The following is a 22,714-nucleotide window of genomic DNA, read 5'->3' as shown; positions in this document are numbered from 1 at the left end:
GTTTTCAACAGGCTGGTTCAACATGCACCAATTTACTATTAATACATTCCCATGTGTCCCTGGGAATGAGTAAATAATCTTTATGCCCTCATTAGGATTCCACAAGGTAAATCCTCTCCGGTGTGAGGAAACACTGATTTGCATCCTGCAGGTATATTCGTATAATCCCACAGGGAGAAGAGTGTGCTTACGCCAGGCTCGCATTAACTAATATCATGTAATGAGAGCCTGTATTCACATAAGTGTCCCGAGCCAAGCTGAACTGTGCCTGCAAGGAATCAGTAAAAGCCTGAAATCGCTGGAAAAATCATCATCGTATGGTTCTGGCATTCATAACTCAAATATCATATGATAGCTCACTTTGTTTGCTCACTCTATCATATACAGATGTGCCTTCTCTGTACTTTTGGTCAGCTCTTCTATTATCATTGACACACTCAAGCAAAATTGTTTACGTTATCCATTTAATTATGATTTTTTTCCTATCAAAGAGGCAGGAATGTTTGTCTGAATAACATCAGCGCTGGAGAAGTTGTGGTGGAACAATCATGGCCACAGTATGTGATGTGTAATATTAGATTTGCTTTGGAGGGGATTTCAGTTTGTTCACGTGGGCTAGATTCTTGCCAGATTAACCATCTTTTTCACTCCGTAACCTCATGAGGCCGGAGACATTTTCAACAACTGCAAATATCCATATTGTTATGCTATATTTGTGCAATGTATTTATTTACTGTGTGGACTCAATTCCATGATACTGTGACACTATATTTAACGGGTTATTTAAGCAATTTTATAATAAAAATCCAAAAGTTGGGGGGACATGAGAGTCTGCTGTAACAGGGCTTTGTCACTATAAATCAAAGTATAAAATGTTTCTTTATACCTTGTTTACACAAAAAGTAGGGCTAAACCCCATGTAAATATGTAAACCCACAAAAAAAAAAAAAGGCAATTGATTCCTTTCCCTTTGCCAGAAGAGGAGTTTGCCTTTGTGTATTTTTTCCCTGATGAGTCATGTTAAACATCACAGACGTGTTGGAAACTGTGAAGCTCCCCCACTTCTCTGTGTTGCCAGTGTTGCAACTTGCTCGAAACAAAGACTGATGTTCCTGAGATCTTAAAAAAAAAGTACACTAATGTCCATGGCTATTTACTGTACACGTCAAGAGCTCAATGCAAATCATAAAGTCGCACCAGAAAATGCGCAGCGTCATCATCTAGACTGCCAAAATAGCAAAGTCATGTGTCATTGTATTCATCTGTAGAAGAATCCAGATGTAAGTGGGTGTTTGCGGGACTTTTTCCCAGTGGAAAAGGGCCTTCAGTGTGTCAGCTTGTAAAAACGAGCTAATTAGCTCTACACATAAAGTGCAGCGGAGGCTGATGGGAACTGAACAACATTAGCATGTATTTTGTCACAAAGTTACATATTGTACAAATTAAAATGTTGTTGTGATGGTGGACATGAAATGTTAACTGAAAACCAAAGTCATTTCTGTTCAACTGGGGAGAACAGGAATCTGTGTGACACATTTAAACAAACCATAGATGACCTCATGGTGACACTAGATACAAAGTCTGGGATCAACGAGAACAGATGGCTTCATCCTCTGGGGACCATGCATGTCTGTATAAACTTTTAATACCAATATTCGTTGGGATAGTCACTGCAGCTTGGTAGCATATTTCATTCAACTCTCCCTGGCTGCCTGTGTCTTTCAAACTTTTCACTTCCAGTTTGTAACTTAATTACATAAATCTGTCTCAAAACTCAGATAATCCTGATGAAATCACTATGACATCATCATTTTCTCAGACCTCCAGAGCGACATTATGCAACTGTTCCAGCAGCTTTTCGATTATGATGTGTAAAATCAGTGCAATGCTCCTTTACTATCTCGTTTAGTATGTCTTATTATATGTGGGCCCCATTTTCCCATGATAAGGTCCAAAATATAATTTGCTGAGCAGCTAACTCATCAACTATTACATTTCTCATCGACGATGGTTTAACTATGTGAATTCTTTCCATATTATATAGGCCAGGAGAATTAAATTTACCACAGATGTTATGATTTTGGAGCCCAGCAAGTGCTTCTCCGCTGCAACACTCAAAGAACAAAGTCGATGAATCTAAGCAGATTTGTAAGTGTGGAATGAGGAGCTGCTCTACTTTGTAAGAACGTGTTCTACGTCAAAGCGATACCTTTCTTGTGGTTTCGCTGCGTTCTCATGAGCACCGACGTCGACACGGCTCTTTATAACAAAAGCACGTCTGGCCACAACACTGAGAGGCATGACATCACGGGCTAACTTTAAGCTACGCTGGAGAGCGTCCAGATAAAAGTGGCAGGATATGCAAGGTATTTAAGCCCCATCTGGTATGAGGCCTGTGTATGCAGCCTCAGAGCTTTATTGTATGTGGCATGAAAGGATTACAGCACAACGCCTTATTTAGTCTCCCTTGAAGATCACTGATTTGGACCCGCTGCAGAGTCAACATCTGACCTGGAGGGCACCAGGGCAGCCAGATGGACAGCTCACACAGACCAGAAGACACATCACTGCTGTGTATAAAACTTTTAATGCTGAGCTTTCCCAATGAATCTCTGGGTTACTCAGCATCAAAGATTTAGCATATCATGTCATATTATAGATAAAAGGCAAGAAAAGTTAAGAAATAACATCACAACATCATGAATATGAATGTGTTGATAACAAATCTTAGATAGGAACAAAATTAAGTCAAATGGAACCTTAATTTCAAGTGCACAAAATGCAGAAAAGTGCAAATTGCCCTAACTCCTTAAGAGTAGTCCTTGTTTCCTGGATGATCATTATCAAGCTCATTACATGCTCATAGTTTTTATTTGGAAAACAAAAGCGCTGGAGCGTGTCTGAAAGGTGTCATATATATATTAGAGTGTCATGAATAATGTTATCGATGGAATGCCGCACACGTGGCTTTGAAAAAATGGTCTGGTTTTAATAAGCATCACAGTCCTCAAGCTGCCATTCTTAAAGGTACTAATGACGTCCCGATGGACTTGTGATTCTGTGAGCGTGCATTAGTTCTGCTCCAACTGAGTTCAACATTCACCCTGTCTCATCATATAATGCTGATAGCTCAGGAGAGCCCCACCCCCACAGTCACCCACACCACACAAATCAATTGCCCCACTTCTGATTTCGTTGCATCGCAGTGACTCCCGAAGAGTTGGTTCAGCCAAATTCCAAGAGGAATATTTTCACCTCTGTTGGCAGTAAAAAAAAAGATGCAGGTCCCTGTTGTTTTGGATAATGTAAAGAAGGCATTTTAAACAGTTTGAAGAGGGACTATATGTTCAGAAGATGATATTTACAGTGAAAACTGTTGAAAGTCAGGTCCAGAGTGAAAAGGACGTTGATTCTGGGGGAAAAACACATTGTGTCATTGTTCAATGGTTTCAGTACCACACATTGAATTACAGTAGCATCTGTGTCAAGGTGGAGACAGCTGTCTTCGAGTCACATATAAAAAACTGGACAAATAAAATCACAAACAACTGGATTCTGCCAGGGATAAACGATAAATGCTTTTCTGTGATTGAATGAACCAATCCTTTTAAGTCACTCCATACAGTAGAGAGGCTTGTATTGAAGGATTCAAACAATACAGAAGGGGGCCGCTGTGGCTGACGGGTAGAGCAGTCGTCCTCCATCCAGAAGGTCGGGGCTCGATCCTCAGTCTTTCCCATCTGCACGCTGAAGTGTCCTTGGGCAAGATACAGATCCCCTAAATGGCGCCTCGTAGATGTTGAATACACTAATTGCAGGTGGCTTTGGATAAAAGCGTCCGCCAAATTACATGTAATAATGTAATGCAACACAGAAGTGCATTGTACTCAACAAAGAAAAGAAGCAGACAGAAAAACTGATGCCCTAAAAAACAAATCTGTTTTAGGAGATTATGAGCAAAAGAAAAGAAAAGATCCCATAATTATGACCTCATTATAATGACATCAGGTGAAGCTGGTTGACGGTCATCGCTGTTTGAGGAGATGGACCTATGAGATGATGTGTGTATGGTATGATTATTACGAGTGGAGTAATTTGTGCTTTGAGGAAATAACCAGTCTGGTCTCTTGATGCTAAAATGCTGTTATGGACAGTTTACATTGGGCTCGTTCAGGCAAAAACACATCTAGACCTGCTGTGTTCGGACATGTGCAGCTAAACCAATAAAGGATGATTTGAAGAAGTGCAGCCAAGCTTCGACTGTTAACAGCACTACAAAAAAACATTTGCAATGGCTGTGTAACTTATATCTCTTACCAGTTCACAGATGTTGACATGTGACACCTTCTAATTATGAGACTGTTTTCTCCTATAGTTCCTTCTTTCTTTGGTGAGAGCAGTTCCTCTTTTACCCTGTTGAGACTCAAAGAGCAATAGTTGTGTTATTGAATGCATTTGTACGGAAGCACATTTCTACCATTTTCCAGGAATCACACACATAAAATTTCATGGAAACAACTGAAGTGGCCCTTCGAGCGTTATCTGTTTTTTGACAGCTTTGTTTTTCTCATGTTGAGATTCTATTGGATACTACTCAAGTGACCTCCACCTATCCAAAAAGTACTATTGATTGATTGATTGATTGATTTGCCCCATCTTATCCTCCTTGTTTTACATTTTATTAGTCGCACCAGCTTTAATTCATCATTTTACTGTTTTTAAAGCACAATATTTACTCTACATATTTACTCTATATTATGTCCCAGAGACACAGACCAGGGCGGCCTCAAGACGAACATTTTCATATTCTTCTACAAAATGCAGAAGTTATTTAGGCCCTGCTCATTTGTGTGTAACAAGTAGGTCACAAACCAGAATGCTAAATAGGATATTTGTGTTATGTACACGAATTAACATATTTTTTCACATAATATTTTGAAACCAAAGCTGCAGTGTGTTATTTTTGGGCCCGGCCCACACACTGCTCCTTTGTGAGATTTATCGTGCATCGCGATCCTCAGTAGAACAACCATTATCTAAAAAAGCCAAATAGGGAGTGGGCCTGTTTTTCTTTTTTCTTTCCTTTTTCTTTTTGGACAGTGTTTACAGGGAGAATTGTCTTCGGCTGTGGACTGGAGGTGTGTTTGCTTTCACACTGCTCCAAAGAACATAAGCAGAGACGTTATCTCCATTCCCATCTGATCTGGCCAGGTAGAGCAGCAGCAGCTTTGGCAGGCAAAGATTCCTTTGGACCAAATGGAGTTGAGGTATTTGCCTCTCAGGCATGTGAGGTAGGACGGCGAGAGTAGTATGAGCAGCCCTGCAATGATGGGATCACTAAGTCAGGTCTGAAGCTAAGTTATTAAGTCAGTTCTTTGCAATATTAAGATTTGCCATCAGAAAATAATAATTTGGGTAATAAAAAACAATATGCTTTATATATGCAGATGAATTTACAGATGCTGTTGATGTCTGGTAGAAAAATACTCATTGGTGTGCAGTTGTGTAGTTTTTGTTTATGGCAGCATCCCCAGCAATGAAAAAGAGGGTATGACTGAACTACAGAAACTTAAAGGTCCCGTAAAGTTGACCTGTTTTCAGACATGAACTCCGGAGTGACCCTGGTAATTGGATCAGAAATGTGTTTGCCTTTCTCACATGAACAATGCAGCAGGAGATCCTCGCGTTCACAACAACAACAAAAGTGTTTAGGTGAGTGGTGGTGCAGCATTCAGGACGTAACGTGTGGAGATCATGTGAGATTGTTTAAAGAACACCAGCGTCAACTCTTATCACCAAAAGCTCTCTTGACATCTTCGTCTGTGTCTTCTTCGTGTGTCGCATTGCTTTTTCATCCTGAGATATTTGTGTTCTTGTTGTTTCTTAAGGTTTTGTGTCCATCTTGGGTTGGAGCGTCATCGACATGCCCACTCGCTCGAGGTGAATCCTCTGGAGGACCTCCTGCTGTTTTCTCACATCGGCTCATTTGGACTCCTGAGTTTTCACCAGGGGGATGGCAGGAGAAACACTGCAGAACGTCTGGAGCGTCTCACAAGGACATTTCCATTCTCACATACAGCCCCTTCTGAGAATGTCAAGAGATTATCCGGAGATCAGTGCATGTCTGAAAGCTGCATGTGTTATAGATTTCCAGCTTTATCTTGTAAGGTTCAATATTCTTGACGAATACAACAATAAAAGTCAAAGCTCAGGTATAGAAACTGTCAAATACTCCAACAACCTCACACCTGTCGAGCATTGCTACAAACAGATTGGTGCATAGAAACACCTTTTTCTACAAACAAACAAATGAGAAATTTCCATATTTCTCATTTGCCAAATGCGTCTCTGCATCACTCATAGTAAAAGGATAAGTCAGATAATGGGTTCTGGGGGCCTTGTAAGAGCTTAATCAACTGAACACTCACACAGCGCTGCGTTCCCGAACACATGAATTGCCTCACAAGTGATCTCTCAAATCACTGAGGAAACACCAAGGACGTAAGCTACAGAGAGAGACGGGAGCAACAAAAAGAGAACACAATAATTAATATAAATGTGTGTTTTGGAATCTGACATGACAATTGATAATCATTGAAGAAAATTCACTTGATTATGTGGGCATCTGTTCAGATGAAGGCTGCGAGTCTAAAAATACTTCAGTTCAGCAACCGTTCAAATTGAGTCAAACCCGGACCAGTGTTCCCCGTAAGGGAAGGCAACAACTATGACCTCAGTCTGTTATTTTGGTAATGGCTAATTAGAAGGGGCTTGTTTCCGATTAGCTCCTAATGTTACTTACACAGACCATTGCCTTGTTTCCGTGTATATTGAGTTATCCCTCAGTGAACCCCTCTCGCTGGTGCACTGCTGGAATAACTGGTTTGGTGCTTCCAATCAGGCTGTTTATTTTTGTCCTTGATAATGTACGCAATCATGACACTGTCAGTCCATTATTCTTATATTTAATCCCAGTTTTTGTCACCTTGTGTATGTTTAACTAATCACTTAACTGTGGAAGGGCACTGAGACCCTCCCCAGAGAAACAACTGGTATTTGGATGAATGGTTTTAATTATTCTATGTAGAAAAGACTGGTCGTGCTCGTTGACCTCGCTAAACATTGGTGTGTAATTTCTCTGACTTCCTCTTTATACATCTTGTTTTTTAAATCAAGATTAAACGTGTGCTCCACTGATTTGGCTTCAAAGTCCCAGAATGATGACATTGACATGGGAAAAAACTTAGAACCATAGATTTTCTTTTTATTTATTGAAATGTTTTTATGCATTGTAATATATGGAGCACCATAAGACTTGCAAGACATACATCCTGCCGACATCATCTACCTATACATGACCTTGATTGGTTTGCAGACCAGCGTGCATCTGATGTTGCTGTGTTGTCCATCCGGCCAGTGTAGTCACTAACGTTTTTGAATAAAGTGCATCGAAAAGTAAGCTTTCCCATTGAATAGAGAAAATGAATGAACTAGTTCATTTTGTCAATTTCATAGCCACTGTAATTTCACAATGGTATTACCACCACTAAAATGAATGTCCTCATTATTCAAACATTACAACTACAAGCATTGATGTTTTATGACTCCAAGCAATCCTGTGAGCTGCTTCTGTTTCTTTTTCCTCTTTTATTGTATATTAGTGTCCCAACTTCCTGCAGTTGGTCCAAAATCATGGGTCACATTAAGCATTTGAACAAACTACATTCACTGTTACGATTTTTAATGAGCACAGTCCCAGACCAACAGTTCTATTTCCATACAAGATTAATTGAGCAAAAGATACCAGCAGCATGAACATATCCTTATGTTCTTATTTAGGTCTGCACACTATATTTGAAAAGTGTCCAAATATTAATCTTGAGCTGGCCTATTCCAAACATTATTGTATTGTACACAAGGACAAATGTGAACTGAACCCAAGCCATAACAGCTCTTTCATGTTCATCAGGGAATAAATGGGATTTTTGTGGCACAGAGAGATTAATATTTAAAATAAAACAACTGTGTGCGTGTGCTTGTATTTGATTCTTATTTATATTATCATTACCACATATAAGTCACCAGTAGCAGACTTGTATAATACAAGTAGAGAAATGTTGACAGTGCTAAGTAATTATATTCAAATTAGTCTGTATGTTTGATGAAGATGAATAATTGCATTCCCTAATTTCCCTAAACCATGGCTCTGCATGGGGGGGGGGGGGTAACACTGTCACATTCATTGGTGGCTGCACACGTTTGATGTGACACAAATGGAGGCAGCGTGGCCACTGAACAGCTAGCCTAGAAACTTTGTGGCAAGCAAGTGGCAAAGAAATGGAACGTCGGTTTCGGTTGAGTTGAAATCTGGCTTCACTTTCTGCAGGAACTCAGCCGAAGTCACTGATAAGGACTCTGCTCTCAAATTTAACCCTTAAATCTGCTTCTAGGTTTTTTGAAAAAGATCTGTTTTAACACCCGACTCATCCAAACATGTTGTTTTCTGATGGCTTTCCTGTAACCGAAATTATCCATACTTTGACTATCAGGTATTTAAGCAATCAACTGTGATCGGGTGCTGTGTTCTCAGGAATCATGCTCACATCGCACTCACGCTGTGTGAGCCTGGCTCTTGGAGAGCCTGTCAACACTCCAGTCACAGCTCGCTGGTTCATTGCTGTTCTCATTATCAAACAGCTTTCGTCATAGCGGCTTTTATCTGCATCTCCGATCCTGCTGTCACCCCGATGCAGGTGTTTGACGAGAGCATGGAACAGCTTCTCCCACACCTCAGACTGTTCGCTGAGCAGGCGGCTGTTGTTAAATCAAATGGCGAATATGAGCATCAGCGGGTGCAGCTCATGCATGTAATCATCCTTTAAACCTGAAGTAATTAATTTAAAATAGGTGTGAAAACAGACACATCATCACCTTTTAAGTTGATGATGGTGATCCTGTTAACAAACAGTTACTTATTTACACATTCAGCTGCAACATTGTCTTTTACATTCATATTATCATTCATCAGCTGCTTAAAACTTATTTCTATGGTCTTGCTTTGTCTTTATATGTGATGTATATTGGATTTGGCTGCAACGCTGTTTACCCGTGAAACTATAACGTGTTTTGTGGACTTTTGTGGAGTAGATAATATTATTATATTATATTTTTCAGTGAACTATCCCTTAAAGCAGATGGTAAATGGGCTTTTAAGACCACTCGAAAGAACTTTTAAAGAACTTTAAACCTCTTTTCAAGTGGCCAACAAGTTCTCACAGCGTTTTGGTGTATGGTGTTTGGAGTCTGGTGTTTTGGTGCCATGGCGTTAGGGTGCAAGTGGCATGACTAAAGATGAAGATGTAACAAAGAGACGAGACATTCCCTAACAATAAGCGCCCATTATAACCAGCCTGTGTCTGTGTTGTTGTGAAGAGAGCTACAATTATTTTGATTATTATGATTATGATTATTATGATGGAGTCTTGTGTCTGGCCATCTTGTGTACCAAGTCCAATATTCACTCTACCTTTAGATCTCTCGCCTGAATAATGCAGAGGATTTGTTGCTGTTGTGAACGTGTCTGTGCAGAGAACTGAGTAAACTCCGTAGGCAATTTTCCGGGTTTTACCCGGAGGTCATACGGCTTAAGTGAATAAAGACATCTGTTGATGAATCCAAGTCAGCTATGAGCATTGAATACAAGTCATTGTAACAAAAGAGCAAAATGCAGCTAAAATAAGTAGTATTTGTCCATGGGGAGAATTAAAGAAGACAGATGCTTTTTCACTTTTTCTTTCCTCTGTGTTGTAGGTTTATGTTCATATAAAATATCTGCAATATTAAAAGCCCAAAGTCTGTAGTAAAATAGATCCACTCCCCCACAGAAAACAATGCTCCTGAAACCACGTCAGTAGTTTGGCCGATCCTGGGCATGGTGAGACATCAAGATATCTACTATAGCCTGGCACCTAACAAGGCCAGGTAAAGCAAGAGTGGAGGCTGACATTTCCTATATGAGCTGAGAAGCAGTTGACCAATCACAACTGGCCAACCAGAGCAGACTGGGCTTTATCAGGAGGGGGGCCTTAAGGAGAGAGGAGCTCAAACCAAGTTTTTCAGACAGAGGCTTAAAAGAGGTGCTGCAGTAATGGAAAGTAGGGTAATAACACAAAATGATATATATTATATGAATCTGAATATGAGCATCATATGTTACTTTCAAGTCCTTGATATACACACAGACAGCAGATTTGTTCAAGATGTCCCGACAGCGTATGGAGTGTCCAAAGTGTCCTGATGGGGGGGCTGAAGTGACAATCAGCACCAAACGTCTAAAATATTTGAGGCAAAGTTGTCAAGATATGTTGTGAATCTTAATGTTAAATCTGCCAAATAAGTGTTGGACTGTCATTAAATGCGCTTTATATAACTGTGGAGCTCAAATACACTCACATGGTTTATCTTTGAACTACGATTTTCTTTCTCTGTAATAAGCTGCAGAGATAAGATGTGCCAAGTCTACTTTGCCTGTTATTTATGGACCCAGTGAGAACAGAGCTGCTAGAAAATCAGCAGCTCTTCACAGGCTTCAGAAAGGAACTTTTGATTGGAGTTTCTGAAGCGCCCTTCCTCTTTCCATCCCCCCCGCAGAGGGACTCATCTGTTCCTAATATTACACACTTGTGCCTCGGAAACCTCTGTAACTAATGCATTATGCTAGTCCTCCTGAAAAAATGCTGAGGGCTTCATACGAGCTCGAGAGCGCATCACGCTCAGCTGGGAGCTTCAGGTAGAAAACACACGATTGCACATAATCAATACTATTGATCGCAGTTGGCAATTTGGGTCAATCATGGGCCAGTTTGTCTCAACAGGGTTCAATCAGCGTGTTTTTTTCTATTCAGAATAAAATTGATTTAGCTGCACTGTAAGTCTACATATGTGGTTAATAGATTATTCACACAGATAAACAGTGACCCACTCTATTTATGCTTGTTGGCATAAATATAGAGTGGTCCAATAGGCCAAGGCTGTGGAATCCAAACATTACTGTTAAACTTCACACTCACAGTAGCCTCTGGTCATGAAGTTACTGGGTCAAATGTAGTAGGTTTTACTGAATAATTATTGTACATCTACTGCAGACTTATGAAAGTGCATGTGAATTTTTGGGGGGTTATAATGGGTTTGCATTCCTCCCTGTCCTGAGAAAAGCCTTTTCACACAGTGGCATCACTTCACTAACGCTAATGACAAATATTGAACAGCCATCAATTATCTCCGGGCGAACATGCAAAAGCAGCCATAACTACTGACTAAACAGCACCTACATGGTAATTAAGAACTTACATTCCATTCCTGCATAAACCAGGAAAGAATGGTGTGAAGGACAAGTTCTCTCACAAGCATTGCGATAATAACAGCAGCAGCAGCTCCGCGCCAATAAAACTTGTAATAATGATTATTATTATTTTCCTTTGGTCCAGAAGGGTTCTTTAGCCAGAGGGCAAAGGCACAGTGTCTCTGTGCTTCTGTCTGCACGACTCTGCCATGAAGATTTAATTAGCTACTGTATGTGACTTCAGATATAGGTCAGATTTTGTTCAAAGACTTTGACTTAGTTCATAGAAAATGGGGATTTTCTACATTGTGCAGTTTTGCTTTTGAGTAAATCTGGGTTGCCCTAACCCACATCCTGTTTTGAACCTCACGAGTTCAGAACAGTCTACCGGGGGAAGTGAAGCTGTATTGGCTTTTCTTCAAGCTTGTGATAATGAACTATTCAGCAACTGTAAATATTTTGCACTTCACTATCTCTGCCGTGGATCTCTAAACTTTTCTGCATTTGATTATCTATTGTGTTTAGTCAGACGTTGATTTTGTGGCACAGTGTGTTAACCATTGAATGGGAGCGTCACACCGGTGCACTTCAACAACACCTCTGCTGACACCTGCATTGTGCAATCATTACCACTCGCTCAGTCACATGTTTATGCCCGTGAGGATGTTGTGATGGTTGAGCCGCTGTTCTCTGTCAAAACACACCGACAAGGCCGGAGTGGTTGTTTGGATCACACCATCTGTCAGTCGTGAAGACGAACGCGGCGTCGTTGGTTTCCAGTCACAAGCCCAACCTGTAGTAAGGTCACCCTGAGACCTTTACCAACAGCCTTTAAAGTTACTTATTCACTCAGGGCGCCGGAGCCACAAAGCTCCAGTTCCCCCCCCTGCGAACGGCACAATAAGTCACTGATGTTTGTAAGAAAAACAAACTATACTATCGGCGGATAAATCATTTGGGGGCTCAACTTAGTTTTGATAATATTACTGACTCCCGAGGGAGTCACAGGCGCATGGGAAACCACAGTGAGATGGATAGTGTATTTCTTTTGTAAGTACATCATGTTTCAGCGGAACATGAAAAGGCATCCCGAGGAGCAATAACTCATCTTCGCAGTTTCCCACATGGCCCTCATGCCTTTGACATATCTAAAGAAGAGTGGTGATGATTACTAAATGGCTCAACTCCAAAGCCATATAGCCAACAAACCACCCTCATCATACACGCTGAAACCGAGATCTCTCTGTTGCTTTACAACAAAGGCTTCTTCAAGTAAAATGGCTCCACAATAAAACCCAGAGCCACTATAGATATATCGCTGGGAGCATGGATTACTTTGAATACTTGTTTCCTCACATTAACAGTGCAGCCATTATGGATGGATCTTTTTTTTTATTGTGACCATTTTAACTTGAATTTTGGAAACTAGTCTGATTTGCTTTCTTGCCAAGCATTAGATTAGAAGATCAATACTTTTTTTATATATATATTATATATTGACACTTGTGTTTGTTTTCTAAATATATAGCTATATAGCCAGAAGTCTATTAGCTTAGCTTAGCATAAAGACAGAAAGCAGATGATAACAGGTACTATGGCTCTGTCCAAAGGTAAAAGGGGGTCGAATTACCGACCAGCACCTATAAAACTTTCTATTTAACATGTTTTATTGCTTGTGTCAGACAGGAAGTCAATACAACCTAGAAATTATCTGGTAAATAAATCCCCACAAAATCCCATCTTGTTGTTACCACCACCAAAGGAGGTTATGTTTTCACCACTGTTGGGTTTGTTTGTTGGCAAGATTACACAAAAAAAGTAATTTTATTCTAGTAAAAAACTTCCCCTTGATTCCAGTCTTTGTGCAAGAAAGCATAAAAGCACATTTTCCAAAATGTTCAAATTATTGCTTCAAATGAGAATCAGCTATTGAGCCGTAAAACTACAAAACTGGAAGCTTGACTTATTGCATGGAAATTATCTTCAGATGCTATTGTGACCTGCAGGGTCTGGTCAGAGCATTTCAACCCTGTCTGTCCTGATCCCTCACTCACAGTTTAGGTTAGAGGGGGATTAACTCCTATCTCCACCGGGGCGTTGTCTGTCTTTTAGGCTGGACCCAACATGGACTCATCTAAAGCCCCCTCTGTTGCCACTTGACCCAGCTTCATGGAAAACATTCCGAAACAAACCAGTCTTGCAGATACCGTATCACTTGCCTCAATGTACTGTACCGCAGAAATCCCAATAACTTCACTCTGCCATGCACCTTCCTGCTCGCTCTGACTCTGACACGGTCTATGAAAACAATCACTTATTTATTCTGTCTCCATTTTGAGAGCAAACATGTCTCCAGCCCAGGCACACCAAACAACTCACTCTCACAGTAAACAGCCATGCACAGACAGGCAAGTTGTTTGTCCCTGCACCGAAATAATAAATCACAGGCAGCATGTTGGCCCTGAGGCTGAGAGGAAAAGTGTAAAACTGGGAGGTTGCTGGTTTGATTCTGCAGCGCTGACCACAATATTCTGGCATAAAACTTATAAGGTACATGACCAAAAGTACAAGATTTGACATTTACATCTATCCTTGTAAAGATTAATTTATCGTCTGAAGAAACAGGTGTTAAAGTAAAACACCAGCCCTCCCTTCCATTTTGTATCTGTCCATTTTTCTACATCTGCTTAATCATTTCCTGACACACCATGTATTTACTGTATTAAAAGTTATTTTAAAAAGAAATCAAGCCATGACCCAAGGAGCACCAGCAGGGAAAAACATTTAATCACATAAATGTCAGTGTGAACCAGGCTGTAAACAGAACAAGGACCTTTGACGTGACTGCACAGGGAGGTTTTTTTCTCATCCCTTCTAAGACATCCCATAACATCAGTATAGGATTACCCGCCAGCTCAGACTCTCTTTGTCACACTTTGTCCATGAAGTCTTTGATAAGCCCTTGTTTTTAGTTCTGGATAATGCACATATGGAAAGGTTTTATTGAGCATGGCATTGCATAAAACGGGATTTCCGAAAAGAGGAGGCGACTGGTAGGAACGGGTGTCTAATCGAGACAGGGTCAGACCCGACAAACGCCGTTTCTGCCGAGAGCAGCAGAAGCTTTTCTTTCCCCACTGGAGTTTCATCTACAATTCAAATACGTTCGATACGATAGGACTTCCTGCTGGGATTGAAAATGCAGCCAAATCAAAGTGTCAGGGTGGTGAAAAAAAGTGTAATACCACGCTTCCTTCACATGCAGAGGGCAGTGAGAGGTGCGCTCAACACAAATCTAATGGCGGCGTCTCAAATATTCATTTTCATGCCACACATTGTGATGCAGGTCGATTGGCCCCCAGACTTTCACCTGATCTCCTCCTCAGTCAAAGTGTGTCGCGACGTGAAAGTCTTCGCTTGCGGTTGTACAGCTAGTGTCCTTCCAAAGTTGCTTGTTTTCACAAGTGTTGTGCATGCCTGAACGCTCACCCGCTCAGTTGTAACTTTCTGACTGTCATGTCACCTTATCTAATATGTAGGCCTGTGCGCTCCATTCTGGCAGTTCATCATGTAGACATATTTATGTGTGGCATGTTTAGTTATAGCTTGGCATTGTGTAAGTACGATAATAGCACTATAGACTACAGTATTTGACTTTATTAAAATCAAAGAGTGTAAATGAAGACAGTGGGTGGAATTTATAACACCTCACATTCATCTTTATAGTTTTAGTCAGCCAATATTTTCAGCCAGTAAATTGCAACCAAGGAGTGTTCAATGGCTCCAAATAAATAACCTAACACTGCTTTAAAAAAATTATATTTTAAAATCTAAATATGTGGTACACCAAATATATTTGTTTACCAAACTTTGAAAATCGTGTATGTGTGTGTGTTTCTGTAAGACTGCCATACGGAACAAAGGACACATACTTGTGTTCGGAATATTTCATATGGATATCCTGTATGAGATCCATATGAAATATTCCGATGAAACTGAGTTCACTCTTTGTGGACACAAATCAACAAACCTCAGTTATGTTACATACTTCTCTTGCAACATTATGGCTCCAGGGAGCTTTCTTTTAATATCCTTTTTCTTTTTGTTTTAGAAATGGTTTGTTTTGTTTATGAATGCCTTTCATGTTGTTTGGACCCAAATGTTTTACTTGTTTGTGTCAATAAAATAACTCATTTACTATCTGCGCACTTAACATAGTAGATACGGTATTCAAATGTTCGCCCCGATGAGTGATGCCTTCACTGACTGCAAGAACTGGTGCGTTTACTTGTTAAAGTCACTCAAACGGTGTATGAATTTGATGGGTTTTTTAAACAAAGACCACAAGTACAGTGGGATCAACTGCTCTTAGCATATTGAGGAATAGATTACTGCTGTAACTTTCTGTAACTTTCCGTGTAAATTCTTAAGTTTAACTTTTAGCAAGTCCACTTTTTTTTTCAGATTGGGTCTGTTTTATTTTGTATTTCCACAAAAAAGTTGTTTCTACTTGAAAAAGTGAACTAAAGTCATTCCTCTCAGAGTTAGAAACTTTCCCCCAACTTTTAAAGTGTGACTTTCCGAGGCGGACCTGAAGGCATCAAAAGTGTGTGTCAATTAGCGGAGCAGAGCCAGAGGAGTGTAGAGCTCAGTGTGTGTGTGTGAGTGTGAGAGAGAGGGAGCTCAGTGTGTGTGTGAGAGCTTCACCAATGACCAGCTGAAAACAACCACTGCTCCGACTCTGATCCGCGGGGGTGGGAGCGCACAAGTTCGGATTTGGACTTTTTTTGGGGGGGGGAAACCATGGGATTCGAGCTGGACCGCTTCAAGGGGACCGTGGACCCGGACTTCAAATGCAACTTGTGCAACAAAGTGCTGGAGGACCCGCTGACGACTCCGTGCGGCCACGTCTTCTGCTCCGGCTGCGTGCTGCCCTGGGTGGTGCAGCAGAGCAGCTGCCCCGTCAAATGTCAGCGGATCTCCGCCAAGGAGCTGAACCACGTCCTGCCGCTGAAGAACCTCATCCTGAAGCTGGAGATCAGATGTGACAACCACGCGCGGGGCTGCGATGCCGTGGTGAGGCTGCAGCATCTGGCCGAGCACACCGAGGTGTGCGACTACAGCCCGGCCAAGTGCCGGAACCGGGGCTGCGGCGAGGTGCTCACCCTGCGGGACGTGGACGCTCACGCGCGGGAGACGTGCGACTACAGGCCGGTGGGGAACTGCGAGGGCGGCTGCGGGCTGATGCTCACCCACCGGGAGCAGACGTCGGGCGGCCACTGCTGCCTGGGAGCCCTGAAGGCGCACAACAGCGCGCTGCACTGCAAGATCCTCAGCCTGGACCGGGAGTTCAAGAAGCAGACCATCAAAGCCAACAAGAGGGAGAAGACGCTGCTGGCGCAACTGTCCTCCGTGCACAGCGAGCTGCAGATGACTGCGCTGAAGTACCAGAAGAAATTCACCGAGTACAGCGAGAGGATCGACTCCCTCACCGAGACCGTGGCTTTCTCCTGCAAGGTAACTTTCCTCTCTCAGGGAACTTTCCCCCTCTGGAATCCGCTGGTCATTGTCCCTCTCTTTGAGAAGAAACCTGCAGATTGACCACAAAATGCATGAAACAACAAGGAAAACAGCAAAACACACACTTTCACCTTAAAAAGTTTATTAGAACTTCAACAACCGAACCTCAACATCATTTTTTTTAACTTATATCTGCAACATGGTTGAGTCAATTTGCTTTATAAATGTCGGAGATCCAACTTTACAGGCTTTAAAATGTCAAATGCATTCTGGGACTCAGTATCTCACTTTCATTGGGCCTCCATGTTGTTTTGGCTCAGTAGTGACCTATGTCTTCTTTAGATTTTACCTCATCACAGATGCAAATGGAAGACAAACTGAATATTTTTTGTATTTTTTTCTGACCTGTTCCCCCTTGTGAAACCAACTTTTTCAGGAGTTTGTTTCCCCCCTGTGAGCGTCGGGGATGTCAGCTGTGCCTCTGGCCAGCTGGCAGTCTTCGGGTGGGGGTGCAGGGCCAAATATTTACTGCAGTTCTGTACACAACAAGGGCCAGTCTCCAGCTCTACTGTATGTCCCGCTGTAGCAGCATGCTTGTTTGAGCCTTTCTGTCATCAGCTATTTGAAGTTGTGTGAGTGTGGTGGAAGATATAGATTTCCAATAGGGGCCCCGGCAGCGATTAGAAGAACTTCTGAGGGCCCGAATGTCCTTTTGAAAGACAATGTTTTGGAGATAGTGAACACAGTGAGCGTGAGAAAGACTTGATGAGTGTTCCCTGTCCGTTTACACTGTTTAAAGATGAAGCATTTCTCATAAATCTCATAAAGTATGTACATCTCTGGGTCCTTTGGTTCAACAATACATTCATACTACTAACCCCCCTCCCTGCCCTGCCTTTTTCAAACTGAAAGAACCTCTGTACACTGGGCATGAGGGTGCCTGCCGGTGTAAACAGGAAGCATTTGGTTGTTATTTGCAGAATTGTTGCCGATTCCTCGAATAACATCTCAACCTTCTACCCACGTAAGCAATTGCATCATTGTGAAATGCAGAATTTAACTGCACAACATCTGTTAGCAAAGACAACAGTCGGCAACGCTTGTAACTGATTATCCATGTTGCGTTGTACACTGGGGCTGCCAGTTGTTTTCTTCTGTAAGGGGGTCATGTGATAGGTGCCTGACGAATCAGCGAAGGCTTCGTAGTGGCCAGAAAAGACCCAATCAGCAAGCGGTTGTGAGTGTCTACATCCTCGTTTCCAAACATCTCAGGTTTTGCTCGTCCAGATCAAATTAAAGTTTTCAAACTAAATCGGGGCCAGCAGCGTTTCTACACGTCTCTGTTTTAATACTCTGCAGTATAGTGTGGACGTCAGGCGTATCTGTAGCAGAGGTGATGCGTTTCCAAATGAAAACAAAACCTGTGGGTGAAGCCTTAGGATGTTTTTATGGCTCTTGGTAATTCTCAGCATCACAAAGGATGCAGTTAGGCCTATGATGAATTGAATTATGAATGAATATGGCGTGTGGCTGCGCTGCTGCGGTGGGGGGGGGTCACATTGTTAGTAAGGCTTAGTTAATAGAAAGTCTGTCCAAGAAGAGGAGGAACGAGTTGCACAGATTGAACAGACACTGCTGACAGTTGAAGGACGAAAGTGAAGTGAGGATGAAAGTTCCCATTCATCCACGTAATCAGTGAGTGGGATCTTTTTCTCCGGTGTTGTGCTCATTTCGTTTCCCACCTCTTAATTCCCTGTTTTTGTCAGTGCAGTTTCCCACACAAGTGGCTTCTTACAAAGACTTCACTCTTCTCTCAATTATCTCTGTCTTTTTTTTTTCTGGCTCTGTGATTTCATTTATTCATTATGGGCTCATGTTCTCGGCAACACGAGTTTCGGTAGAATGGTGAATTGCGCAACAAAACCACCGATGCAGGGAATTGGTGGAATCGCTCACGCTGGTGTGGAGAAGCTTGCTGGGCCTGTAGCACAGCTGGTTATCATGGTTGATTTGACAGTGGCATAAGTCCTTCCACTGAGATATATGCATTCCCAGTGTAAACAGGCAGACAACTTAAACGCACTGTACGTGGAAGATGTGGGAATTCTTCCGGAAATCCTCCATGGAGGAGAAAGAGGAGCATTTTTGTGAATGATGCGGTTTGTCTTAAAAGTTTTTTTTTTTTTCTTTCATTGGGTTCAGCACAGGATTGTTCGGTAGGAGAATCAGTGTGAAATAGCATCACAAGTGAGATTAGCTCTGGGAAGCAGGCGAGTTGCAGACTATGACGGGAACTCTCTGAGACCCTATAGCTGGATTTATGCTTCTGCTTCTGCCATATGGGCTGTAAAGGTTATGTTGTACCTGATGTGTGCCTTCCCAAAAATAACTAATGTTTGGGATGTAGACATATCATGTGCTTACAGCAACAAGTGTGACCTGCTGCTAGTGTTTTCTTGTGCATGTTTCAGTCTTTCTGACCTCTGTGGCCTGTTGAGAGCAAAGACGACAATAAGGAAGTTAAAACCTTGATCCCAGATGTGTAAAGCCAAAATACGCAAAATTGGGTCCGGACTTTCTCCGGAGTTTGCCTTCCACACATGAACAACCCGGCAGGAGATTCTCCGCTCAGACACATTCACAAGAACACAGAAATCTGAATAGTGTTTGGGTGACGGGTGACGCAGGATACAACAGCTGCGTAGTTCATGGGTTTTTGTTTACAGCTCATCCACTCCTGCGTCGGCCCTTATCACTAAAAGTCTCTGTCTTTCCAAGTTGACATCTTTCTCGCCGTCTTCAGTGTCTGGCTCTGTCTCTCTCTTTCATCCTGCGATATTTGTATCCTCTTTGGTATTTTCAGTGTAACACGTTTTTTTTTCTTCAGTCCAACACTCGCAGTGAATCCTCCACATAATCTCCCGCTGTATTCTCACGTGGGCTCATTCAGACATCATGCAGAGTTTTTACTAAGAGACTAGGCCAGGACAAACTCGGCAGAGTATCCGCACCAACTGACTCGGACATTTGCGTTCCTACATACAGATTTCCCGGATAATCTCCTAAAATCACTCGGAGTTCCGTCTGAAAGCGGCTTCAGAATGACTGTATGTAAACACAGCGATTTACACAACAGGATTCTACATATTAAGTTACCTGGAAGAAACTGCAAATCTTCAAACCTGTGTATCTTACTGTGGGGGAATATAAGCTATAATATGGCCTATACAACACATACAGTACATCTAGTGCTGTGCAGGTGATATAACCGTGTGAAATCTGACCCTCGGCTATAAATCAGAAGCTGCCGTTGACGCCTGAAGTCGACTATAAATCCATGTTAACTTCTTTTTTGTGATTTAAATGATCAGTCGATCATTGATCAGTCAGATTAGATGAGATTTATGGCCTATTAAACCTTACTCAGGAGGGAAGCTCAGGTTTTGACATTTATGATGGCTTCCTTCAAAGTCACAGTGAGCCAGCATTCCCAACAGCACGCAGCTGGAACAGTTAAATGAAGTGCATCATTCTCCAGCTGTGTTACACAATACTAAATGTCTGTGGTGGGAAGGCTCTATCATCCAGACTTTCTGTGACATATTTGTTCCTCGAATCACTGTCAAATAGTGAATACAGACCCATCATTTCATGCGACGTCTGACGGGTAACCCACTTTACTTTGTTTTTGAGTGTCTGTCACTCTTCGTCTTAGCGCTTCCGCAGCCAGATGGAGGATTTTAACGTTTTCTTAAGACATTAAAATCAGACGCAGACTGCGAAGGAGATCAGGGTGGCCTGGCTACGTGGAATAAGCGACTGAAGTTTCCAATAATAGCCCCTTTTACAACATGTTAAACTTCTTCGGTGAGCGAGGGAGGGCGATAAACCAAAGCGAAAACAAAAAGGAGCTCAGATCTGACTGTGGTTCACTTCAGGACTGCTAGAACTGCTGTCCCACTTTCCATTCAGCCACAGATCTCTGTTTTGAACCGAGCGTCCTCTGTAGCTGCTGCGGACGACAGTGTTTGCGCTCCGTGATGTGATAAAGAGCATCAATCAAAATCACAAGACATCGGACGGATTGAAGCTGCATTGAATTTGATCTGGGTAATCAGGGGCCCAATCTGATTAGGCTAATTGTGGACTAATTTTAAAGCATGAATCTACAAGATAAGTTAATAGACTAATGTGCTCCATTAGTTATCTCTCACGCATGGGTGTCAATTGAATATGATATTAATAAATGGCTTGTAGAAGTACAACCCTTCCAGAAATTGATGATGCTGCTGTTTCCGTTGAATACATGCATCATCTTCACTCAGTAATTATCTCCTAATTGATTTGAAATCCATCATACCTTCCCGCCCTGAATTCCCTCAGATGACCAGGTCACTGAGTTTTTTCCTCTTGGCTCTCAGGCCAATAGTTCATGAATCAATATTTCCTTTTTCGTTCTACATCTAAGTAGCTACACTATAATTAGATGCTCTATGTTGAGACGAGGAAGACAGAGGGGAAGGCAGTGTGACGGAGGACAGACTCGGAAAGTGTGACTGGTCCTGAGGTGAAGGCCCGCTGCGAGTGTGCCAAGTCACCAGAGAGCAGCAGACTGAAGTTTCACTGCAACTTTGCTTTCTTTCTGTGCTCTTCTTTCCCTCTTCTTCATCTTTTTCTTCTTCTTCCTCTTCCTCCTCTTCTTCTTCCTTCTCCTCTTCTTCATCTTCATCATCTTCCCCCTGTCCTTTCCTTTCTTCTGATTCTTCTTCTCCTTCCTCTTCCTCTTCTTCTCTCCTTCTTCCCCTTTTTTTGCGCTTCTCCTTCGTATTCTCTTTCTTCTCCTTCTTGCTCTTCTTCTTCATCTTCTCCTTCCTCTCCTTCCCATTCTTTCTCCTTCTGTCCTTCCTCTTTTCCTTCTTGCTCCTCTTCTTCCTCATTTTTTCTCTTCTTTCTCCTTCTGTCCTTCCTCTTTTCCTTCTTGCTCCTCTTCTTCCTCTCATTTCTCCTCTCCTTCCTTTTCCTTCTCTCCCTCCTCTTCTCCTTCTTCCTCCTCTTCTTCCCCTCCTTGTTCTTGTACTTCTATTCATTCTTCTTCCTCCTTTTCTCCTTCTTCTTCTCCTTCATCCTCTTCCTCCTCTCTTTTCTCCTCCCCCCAGTAAAGTTTTGTTTACTTGACACGTGTTTCCCCTAAATGATGTCCACATGATCTTGATTTGGTCATAAGGACATTTTATTTTTTATCACCTAGGCATTCCTAAAGCTTTAGGAAATGCACAACGTCCTGAAGGGATTCACTTCATTTCTAGGAGATCAGAGCTTGGCTCGAGTGTTCGCAGATGTGGAAAAAAATCCTCTGCTTAATTACTCTGAGTTCATTTGTAGACGACATGTGAAAACACCTTTTTAAAATTCTTCCGGCTTGTTTTGAGGCTTGTGGCAGTTTCAGCTTAATTATCCTGTCGTTTTATTTTTGTTAAATTCTGAGTCATATCCAACTCATTATTCACCTAACGGCCAACTGTCCTCCTGTTGACAATAACGGCTGTAGCGACCATAATATGGAAGCATGTGTCACTAATGTGTCCGTGACACTGTGCGGGAGTGGACATTCCAGCATGGCCCGACAGGCACATGACGGTCGTTTTAGCCTATATGGCAGTGAGGGCACTGTACATGCCAATAATATCTGCTTTATATTTAGTCCCACTATGCAGCGGCATACTGGAGTGGCAGCTGAAATTATGCTACCTCATAACTCCCCTCTAAGTCCTGCTAAAAAAAACAGATTAAGAGCTGACTAGGCGAGTTTCCCAGCGTTCTTCATGTCATGTTGCGACTGGGTAAGAGGTCCGC

The 22,714-nt window shown here is 42.0% G+C and overlaps 1 protein-coding gene across 2 annotated transcripts in view; it reads left to right on the top strand.

Moving 5' to 3' along the window:
• Window positions 1-15,971: 15,971 nt before the first annotated feature.
• pdzrn3b (PDZ domain containing RING finger 3b) overlaps window positions 15,972-22,714 on the top strand; it is a 99,130-nt gene continuing 92,387 nt past the window's right edge. For both annotated transcript variants that reach the window (XM_035147988.2, XM_035147978.2), the window contains exon 1: window positions 15,972-16,858. In XM_035147988.2, coding sequence (XP_035003879.2) covers window positions 16,145-16,858 — 714 coding nt within the window. In that variant the 5' untranslated portion in view covers window positions 15,972-16,144. The remainder of the gene's footprint in view (window positions 16,859-22,714) is intronic.

Source organism: Hippoglossus stenolepis, chromosome 3, assembly GCF_022539355.2.
Source record: "Hippoglossus stenolepis isolate QCI-W04-F060 chromosome 3, HSTE1.2, whole genome shotgun sequence".
Lineage (NCBI taxonomy): Eukaryota > Metazoa > Chordata > Actinopteri > Pleuronectiformes > Pleuronectidae > Hippoglossus > Hippoglossus stenolepis.
The sequence above is the reverse complement of the archived record's forward strand: the minus strand, read 5'-3'. Positions and strand labels throughout refer to the sequence as shown.